Genomic DNA, 9,777 nt, shown 5'->3' on the forward strand with positions numbered 1-9,777 from the left:
ACACACACACACACACACACACACACACACACACACACATACTCCCTTTGTCTCACTCTGCCATGGGTTCTGGGAATTGAACTCAGGTCCTTTTGCTTGCAAGACAAGGTTCTTTACTGACTTAATTAATCCAAGCTAGACCATAGTTAGGAATTTCTTTTTTTTCTTTTTTTTTTTTTGGTTTTTTCGAGACAGGGTTTCTCTGTGTAGCCCTGGCTGTCCTGGAACTCACTCTTAGACCAGGCTAGCCTCGAACTCTCAAACTCAGAAATCCGCCTGCCTCTGCCTCCCAAGTGCTGGGATTAAAGGCGTGCGCCACCACCGCCCGGCAGGAATTTCTTAGTTAATAATATTTCAGTTGTTTCTCAATGGCTGCCCTTGGCCTAATATTTTTTCTAGGAGAAATTCTTCATATCTTTGTGTTTCACTGTGTGAGGGAGATGATGAGCAGCATCTTTGGGTTGGATTTTTTTTTTTCTCCTTTAAGTACCTTAGCATCCCCATGCCTCTGAAACCAACATGTTAGGAAAGCCAGCCTGTTACTTGAGACAAGATATTTGATGGCCTTTCTTGGAGTCATCTTTTTTTTGACATACAGATGCTTTTGAGCATTGTTAGCACTGTACTCAAATAAAACCAGAGCCATAAGAAAGCAGATTAAAAGGTTTACTTTAAAAAAAAATTTAAAACTTAAAGTTGTGATTGTCTAGTAAGTTTTGACACGTTTAATTAGAAGATCTTTATTATAGAGATCTTACATAGATTGGTACAATGGAAAAGATGGGCTTTCAGACACAGTGCTCGTGTATGTACATGAAAAGCTATGGCTCTGGATTCTGAGAGGGGGACCAGGAGGATGCCTGATGGACAGATGAATTTCTTAGTTAACATTCAGCTTCTGATGGCAGCAGCTGCTGCTGACTTCTGCATTGCTGCAACACAGAGCCCACATTACTCCAAGGCCTCCTGTCGGGGCCCCAAGGCAGAGAGGAGGCGCACGCTATTTGGATAGAATATCTAGCCGTTATGTATCTTTACTTTTGATGCTTTGAAGATAATGCTAGGCCGGGCAGTGGTGGTGCATGCCTTTAATCCCAGCACTTGGGAGACAGAGGCAGGCGGGTTTCTGAGGTCGAGGCCAGCCTAGTCTACAGAGTGAAGATAATGCTATACTTTTCACATACAATATCTTAGCTATTGTATTTCTATTTTGTTATAAGGGGGAAACAGCTGTTTCTTTCCTTTCTAGTCATGAAGAGGGGCCTGCTGCTAAGAAATACAAGACTGAGAAAGAAGAAGGTCACATCAGCATCTCCAGCCTGGCAGAAGGGAATGTCACCAAGGTAAACTGAGCTTTTCCAGTGTCCCTCTCTTCCTCCATAGGAAGACCAAGGCTTGGGCTCAATGAATCTGCTGACATACCACTCAATCTGGTCCTCTCTGTATATGAACCATATAGGCCCAACCCACAGTCTTCCTTTATTTCTGGAAGTAATTAACAATAGTGAATGACATATAGAATTGTGTGTTGGATTATAGTGAGCAGATCTCTGAATAAGATATAGACTAGAGAATGCCTTCATTTTGCCATTTTCCATTGGGTCCAGATGATAGGATTAAAAGGGGGATGGCTAATGATATGCCCAAATACATAAAACTGAAGTAAGTAGACCCTTCCTGTCTTCTTGTAATGTGATGCTTCAGAGTCTGGAGAGATGGCTCTGATAGTTGAAAGTACCCAAGTTTAGTCCTCAGCACCCACATGGGCTGGTTCACAGCCTCTTGTATCTCCAGCTCCAGGGGATCCAACACTTGTAGAGAGAATCTCTTATATCCTGTACACTGAGTGGAAGCATCACTTGTCAATAAAAAGCTGATGGCCTATTAGCTGAAGCAGGAACTAGAAGGTGGGACATTTGGCAGAGAGAGATAGGATTCAGGGAAAGAGTCAAGAGGGGGAGATTTCTCATTGGACTGGAAGGAGATGGATGGATGAAACCGAGGAGAGGTAACCAAGGAGAGAGCCATGTGGCAGACAGAGACTAAAATAAATGGGTTATATAAGCTACAAGCTAGTCAGGGAACAAGCCCAAGCACTGTAATGAATATTAACTCTCAGAGTCGTTATTCTGGGAACGAAGAGGCTGGGTAAAAAGCTCGTGGCTACAAACACCTCTGGCTTTCTCTGGTACCTGCACTCATGGTACCTGCACAAGCCCACACACAGTTACACATACGTAATTTAAAAACAATAAAACAAATCAAAAACACAAACCACAAAAACTTCTTCAAAATAGAACTTGATTAGGACTTTCCAAATCAAATTCCCTTTGATACTGAGAGCTTCATTTGAAGAGAAGGTTTTTGGAACTTGAGTGTATTACTTTATGTGCAACATTGTTTTGAATCAACATATCTTAGCATTTCCCTGTTAGCAAAGTCAAACAGAAATCTCTTGGAAAAATTAACCATCTCAACAGTGGTTAGGACGCGGTGGGGATCCTCTGGAGTATTGGGAATTCAGGATCCGGTGCTCTGAGAACTTCCTGTGCTTAGTTCCAAGCAAAACTGAAACAGTACACTCTCTTGTAAAGTTTACTGACACTCACAGGAGCACTGTGTCTCCTCCTCACAGAGCTGAGTGCTGCAGAGGCTGTGTTAGGGTCCACATTAATTTGGATTAAAGACAGAGGTGTGATCAGAAAGTGTGACAGGGAGTTGCATTGCTTTATATGTTTATATATGATCTGTTTTTTTAAAAAAATGATATGTTCTGTATGGACGTATTTATGTGTTCTACCAAAACTTCAATGCCAAAGGGCTGGTAGCAGCACTCTCCCCGTCCCCCACAAAAATCCCAAACCCAGACAAGGAAACCGCAGTTCAGTAGGTCAAACATTGTACTCTTGTTGCTCATGTCACCGTAAGGGGGACTTACTTAGTGTGACCTCACACTACAGCATCTCCCTTTCCTAATTGGTTTGGGATCAGAATGTACAGGTGGTCTTTACCACATAAAGCCTTCAAGCTGGGCTGGCTAGTGGCTTAGATTGTAATACTTTTGACTCTTCTGGAGATAAGTCACCTTGAATGCCGAAAGTCAAGTGAAAAGAGACAGGGCAACTGAGTAACAGCTTGGATTTTCTAGTTTCTTTTTTTTAATTGATGTTTCTGTATGTGTACACGTGTGCATACATACATATATGAATGCTACATGTAGAAATAAGACAACATGGAGGAATTGGTTTTCTCTTTTTTACTGTCAATGCTCTGAGTTCAGTCTTGCCCACCCCTGAGTCTTCTAGTTTTTAAGAGAGTCCTGGAAATCAAAATGATAGAAAGGCCTTCCTTTTTGTCTTTAAGAACACACTTACTGTATTAACCCTCTATCTTGCCTGAGGTTTGATGGTTAGTTATAACTGTCAACTTGACATAATCTAGAATCATCTGGGAGTTGAGTCACACTGAGCAACTATCTAGACCAGGTTGGCCTGTGGGCATATCTGTGGGGCATTATCTTGCTTAGATTAATCGAGCTGGGAAGACTTACCCACTGTAGGTGGCACCACACCCTAGGAAGGGGATTCTGCAGTTTAGAAGTTTGGGACTACCATGCACACATTCATTCATTGCTCTCTTCCTGTTGATGGATATGATATGAGCAAACCTCACGCTTCTTCCACTGTGACTTCTCTGCTGTGATGGACTATAACCCAGAACTGTGAGTAAAATAACCCTTTCTCCTGGAAGCTCTTTTTGTTGGTGTTTTACCACAGCAATGGGAATGGAATGAAGATGTAGGATATTGCCAGAATGCGAAGTGAACTGCAAGTGTGTGATCCATAGGTCTGTTCTAGGTTGGAAGTGTGAATCCTGTTGAAAACTTCCGTGTTCTAGTAAGACAGAAGATTGCCAGCTTTGAGGAAGGTAAGAGGCACGCCACTCACTTGGTGTTTAAGAGAAGGTAGATAGTCTAATTGACTTAAGGTCTGGATTAGGAGCTGTGGCGTTCTGCTGCAATGCTTTCTCAGCATTGGTCTTATGGGCTGATCTGTGCTGCTTGCCAGGGCTTACTGAGTTGACAGTGGGGTGGGGGTGGTCAACACAGCACAGATTGGCCGGCCAAACAGAGATGAGACTGTGGTGCCAGTCTCCCTATTCCAGAAGATTTGGATCAGAACTATGGAACTTTTATTTCCTCCTCCTTGAAGTTCTTTGGTGTCCTGTGAATGAGATAGATTCCCACCTTTCTATCTTTTGAAATACAATTCTTACCTAGGCCTCATCTGTACAGTCTCAGAAGGATGTTGCTACTGCTTGTAGGCTGGATTCTTCTCACTGGCTTTGTCCTGATCTTTCCTTAGCATATATACTGGTAACTCCATTCAGGTTGTGGTTCCTGTCAAAATACTTTACAGAGATGAATGGAAGCTCAGTGACCAGTGATGTTCATGTGATTACGTTATTGTTCATGTAATTTACTTTTGGAACAGCAGCAAACAGCAGTTAGTAAGCCTTTAGGTTTCTTTGTATTCTTTTCTCGTTTGTTTGTTTGTGTGAGACAGGGTTTTTCTGGATAGCCCTGGCGGTTCTGGAATTTGATCTGTAGAGTAGGCTGGCCTCAAATTCAGAGATCTGCCTGCCTCTGCCTCCCGAGTGTTGGGATTAAAGGTGTGTGTCACCACACCCAGCTGTTTTTATGGTCATTCTGGACATTCATTTTTGCTACCTAGAGTCAAGTTGTTTATGAGTTGCCTTATTTATGCGTGTTTATCTTCATGTATGCATAGAAATCTCTTCCAACATGGCAGCTTTTTAGTGCAAAACTGAATCTTAAGCACCACTACTCCCGAACACAGGGCTGTAGTCTGGGGTCTGACACGACAACTGGACTTGCAGTGTTATTGTCCAAAGACAAGCATGATGTACAAAGCCTCAGAAGGCACCAACACTCACCAGGTCAGATTTCATTAGCAGGCACACCAGAAGCCAAGTGCATGATCATTTCCTGAGAATGACCAGCCTGTGGTCTGATGACCTGAGGGCAGAAAGGTCTGTGTATCTTCTACATTTGAGACAAGGAAGAGGCTTTCATTTTGTTAAGTATTACTATATAGGAAAAAAGCCTTTGAGTTTTAAGACAAAAGAAACCTTCATCTAAACTGGTCCTGATGGCTAATGCCTTTAATTCCATCAGTTGGAGGCAAATGGATCTCTGAGCTTGAGGCCAGCATGGTCTACAGAGCTAGTTCCAGGACAGCCAAGGCTACCCAAACAAGCAACCCCCCCCCCCCAAAACAAAACAAAACAAAACAAAATGCCCCTTCATCTAAACAGAAGGATATCTAGAAATCTGGGCATAGTTTCAGGAGGAATGGCAGAACAGCGCCTCAGACATCGTCTGTCACTGGGTGTGGATCCCAGGGTTTGGCAAGCAGAGGCAGGAAGATTGCCATCTCCCATCTCCTTTTTTTTCTTTCATGAATTGACATCATCAGTGGGGAAGGGATGTTTAGAGTGACTTTGTGTTTGGAGGCCAGATAAATCAGAGGACCATGTTGTCAGTTGTATGTGTGTGTGTGTATAGGTTTTTTTTGTCTTTTTTTTTTTTTTTTTTTTTTTTTAAAGACAGGGTCTCAGTGTGTAATCTTCTGTGGCCTAAAATTCACTCTGTAGACCAGGTTGGGCTCTAACTCTGTAGACCGGGTTGGCCTCTAACTTACTGAGATTCACCTGCCTCTACCTCCCAAGTGCCTGTATTAAAAGGAGTGAGCTAACACTTCTGGCATGTTTATTATATCTTTAGAGAAAGATTTAAATCTTAGCTTTTAATTGCTTATTGTCTGGTCAGTCAGTTTCCAGTGCCCTCCTCTGGAAGTGGCTGGTCTTCCAGATTTCTGCGGGATGGTCTCTTCAGGGACTAAATATAGCTATGATCACCACTGTGTGGTACCTCCTAGTTATTTGGTGTATCCAGTGTAGGGAACACTGGGCTAGCATTTTATCCTAGCACTCGCTGTCCTAGTATATCTGGTACAGCTATCCTGGAGTCATATAGAGAAAATGTTAGAACTTTATAGGGGTGTTTAAGAGGGTTGTATTTATTCAGGAAACACTTGGGTGGGTGTTAAGAGCAGAAAATGAGTCCTTGTCCCTGGGCTTGGTCATCAGTCATTGCCAAGGCTTCAGAAGAAGGGAAATGCATAGCTGCTTAGAAGGTAGAAATTCTGGGTAAGAGCACTGACTGCTCATCCAGAGGTCCTGAGTTCAATTCCCAGCACCCATATGGTGGCTCACGGCAGTTTGTAATGGGATTCCTGGTGTGTTTGATGACAGCTACAGTGTATTCACATACATTAAGCAAACAAACAAACAAACAAAAACATCAAAAAAAAAAAAAAAGAAGAAGGTAGCAATCCCAGAGCTGGTCTTAGAGAGGAGGGATGAGAAGAGGTGAGAGGAACGGAAAGTGGATTAACCCATGGGCATGTCTGTGGTTTTCATCACGGGTTCCCATGTGATAACCACAAAACCCCGATGGTCGAAACTATGGCTGGCACTGCAGGGTTTATGTGCTATACTGGATGACACTGGTGAAGGGGGAAGTTGATGTCTGGAATTACTTCCACCCAGGCAGAGGTATTCTCAGTGTACAGGAGACCAAAGTTTAATGAGAACATGAGACAGAACGTTCCAGAGAATATCTTCCATTTTAGGAAAATATAGTTCCCCTGAGCCACAGCGATAGGGTTTGGATCAGTCTTAGGCATTAACAAGGCAAACAGACCACATGGCATCTAGGTTGTAAGAGGTATGGTTATATCCATTTTGCTGATGAAAAACAATGTCACATTAGAAGAGATGGACCGCTCTAAAAATCACGCAGGGACTTGAACACAAGCCTCATTCACATACTAAATTTTTCTATTTTGCCAAATTGCTTCCCTGTTTTCCTAACAACCTTTTTTCTTACATTTAATTTTAAAAATTGCATTTATTTTGTGCATGTGCACATGTGCATACGTGTGTGTGTGTGTGTGTGTGTGTGTGTGCGCGCACCAGAAGACATCTTGTAGCAGTTGTTTTTCTCTTTCTGTTATATGGATTTCCAGAATCCAACTCAGGTCATCAGGCCTGGCAGCAAGCCACTTAACCCGCTAAGCTATTTCGGTGACCCTTTTCCTACTTCCTACATACTATGTCACATATCTAAAACCATACATCTATGATGGGCCTTTCAATCACAATATTCTTTTACTTTTGGTGTGACACTCCCAATGTTGTGATGTGGGACTGTGTAAGGGTATTCTGGGTCATGGCTGGGCAGTTGCCTAGAACCTGGAGACTACGTGAGAACCGGCAGGAGTTCAGAGTGCCCCCAGAACCCAGGGTCCTGAAAAGCAGTCTAGTCTCCATAGAATTACATTGTTCAGTTACATAGGCCAGACAGCCCCTGCCAAAGTGCACAGATAGAGGGCATGACTAGAGGCCTCAGGCCCTAGGGATTTACATACTGATGAAGGCCAGAGGGCAGAGCAAATTAAGGATGCCTCCCCATATCCTCCCCCTTTCTCCCTTCCTATTTAACTCGGGACTGGCCTGAGTTTTACGGGGGTACTTCCAGATTCATCCACCATCCGCCACGACAATAAACCCTTTTAGAACCAAGAACTTCCTTGTGTCATTGGGGCCTGCCACCACCAAAGCCTCCAGGCTGCTGGAACATTAGATGTTCCTCCTACATGTGGGACCCGCAGCGCGTGGAAGCCTCCGGGACTCCACTGCTGCGGCCTCTATTTTTCCCCACATTGTGACAGTGAGTGTCCTCCGTACTTCCACCTAGGGTGTGGTGAATCACAGCTCCCCAGGCTGTCCCCAGACTAGACCTGCCCAGATTGTTAACTGGTGCTTTCTGACTCCCGCTTGGCTCCTCTTTCACACACACTACTCTTGCCTCCTACTTTAAAAGTTTTGTCTGCTCATTTCTTGATGGCTTTTATTCTTCTGCTTGAGTATCTGTCTACCGAGGGTCTTGGTAATCCAAGACTTGCACTTCCTTGCCTAGGAAAGTGTACTCTCCAGATTTGAAGCACCCTCCCTAGTAGTGATCTGCTTTATCCCTGCAAGAGACCTCTGTCTGGGCAAGGGGAGGAGGAAGTCCTTCCCGTTTTTTAATTGATTGGACAAAAGTTTAACTAACAGTAGATTGTTGATAATATTACTTAGGTAGTACTGACCATATCACTGGCTAAAATGTGGGAGTCCTTCCCTTCTGTCCTGCCCACTTGCAGCATAGGTCCACCAAGAGCTCGGTCATGCCATCTTCTGGTGTTAGCTGTCCACAGTAGACAGCTACACATTTCCTTATCTCCTCGTTTTCAGTATGAAGATGATAATTCATGTTCTAATTGTGTTGGCAGGTAGGAGACAGAGCACACTCTTGGCTTCTGGGCCTTCTGGGAGCTGTGGTTAATGCTTTCTCAGATAGCTTTCTAGTGAGTCCCTTCTTCACTGTTCCCCCTGCCACTCTGTCACCAGTTTTACAATGGTGAAGTTGTTCAACAATGACCACATACATAATAGCATCCTTCAGTTGTGAAAGTCTGCTCATTTCCCTGTTCATTCATGCTGTTCATAAGGGGGCTGCTATCATCTATGGTTTATTACCTCTGAGGCTCCTCAAATCAAATCTTTCTACTTGTTTGAATGTCTTCCTCAACCCAGCCATTAGGGTGTCTACTGAAGGATACCACAGATTTCTAATTCCTTCTCTACTTTACTTAGAAAGACTGCTGACATGGTCTAATGGTAGACAGCAAGACAGAGGAGAAAGAATAGCTACACAACTTTAGTTATGACCCCAATTCCCATGTGACCGAGATGTGTCTGAACTGTTAAATTCCACCTATGGACTATGAATATGGGACATTAGGTGGAAGATCTAGGCTCTTCCTGTCAGAAAAGATAGACATGTGGAGACAGCTAATAGGCTGGAATGGAACTTATTTAATAATGAGATGACTTTCTCATCCCTGGATCTAGCTTTTGCCACGTAGATTATACGGTCTGTGTTCTATTAGGCTTCTGCGTAGTGACAGGAACTCCAGTCTACCAAATTGAATTTTCATGAAAATGACCTGGCTTAAAAAAAAAAGTGTCATGGCATCCCAGGTAGAAATGGTACAGATCATGTCCTCTGCTGTTGGTTTGACACTGCTTTATGTGTAAGTGAAGAACGATGCATCGTGCCCATTTGATAGAAGACACTCAGTTTGCTCTTTAGCTTCCAAACTTTTCTCAATACCCCTAACCCGATTTCCTTAAGTTTCTTAAGATCAGATCTCATCCCCAGGTCTCTGTGTCCCCCTTCCTCACTGCCTTTGTATGTTTTCCTTTAAAAAAAATTCTCTTAAATTTAAGAGATGCTTTGTAAAATTAATTTTCCCAAGTTTTTCTGGCACTAAGTAAAATATGCAGTAATCGAGTGGTAATGAAATTATATTATCCACCAAAGCTCAGTAGATCCATTTTTCCATTCTGTTTTTGTGTGCTATTGCACTGTTTCATTTTCACAGAAACTTATATGTTATTTTTTGGCTATGAGTCAATTCTGAACTGTGGATCTTTGAGCCTTGTAATCTCTCTCTCTCTCTCTCTCTCTCTCTCTCTCTCTCTCTCTCCCTCTCTCCCTCTCCCTCTCTCCCTCTCTCCCTCTCTCCCTCTCTCCCTCTCTCCCTCTCTCCCTCTCTCCCTCTCTCCCTCTCTCCCTCTCTCCCC

The 9,777-nt window shown here is 43.3% G+C and overlaps 1 protein-coding gene across 3 annotated transcripts in view; it reads left to right on the forward strand.

The window, feature by feature from the left end:
- Window positions 1-9,777, forward strand: part of Xrcc5 (X-ray repair cross complementing 5) — a 98,070-nt gene that overhangs the window by 48,545 nt on the left and 39,748 nt on the right. For all 3 annotated transcript variants that reach the window (XM_028760676.1, XM_028760678.1, XM_028760677.1), the window contains exons 15-16: window positions 1,250-1,343; window positions 3,858-3,927. In XM_028760676.1, the coding sequence (XP_028616509.1) occupies window positions 1,250-1,343; window positions 3,858-3,927 (164 nt within the window). The remainder of the gene's footprint in view (window positions 1-1,249; window positions 1,344-3,857; window positions 3,928-9,777) is intronic.

This window comes from Grammomys surdaster, unplaced genomic scaffold (genome assembly GCF_004785775.1).
Source record: "Grammomys surdaster isolate TR1022 unplaced genomic scaffold, NIH_TR_1.0 126546, whole genome shotgun sequence".
NCBI lineage: Eukaryota > Metazoa > Chordata > Mammalia > Rodentia > Muridae > Grammomys > Grammomys surdaster.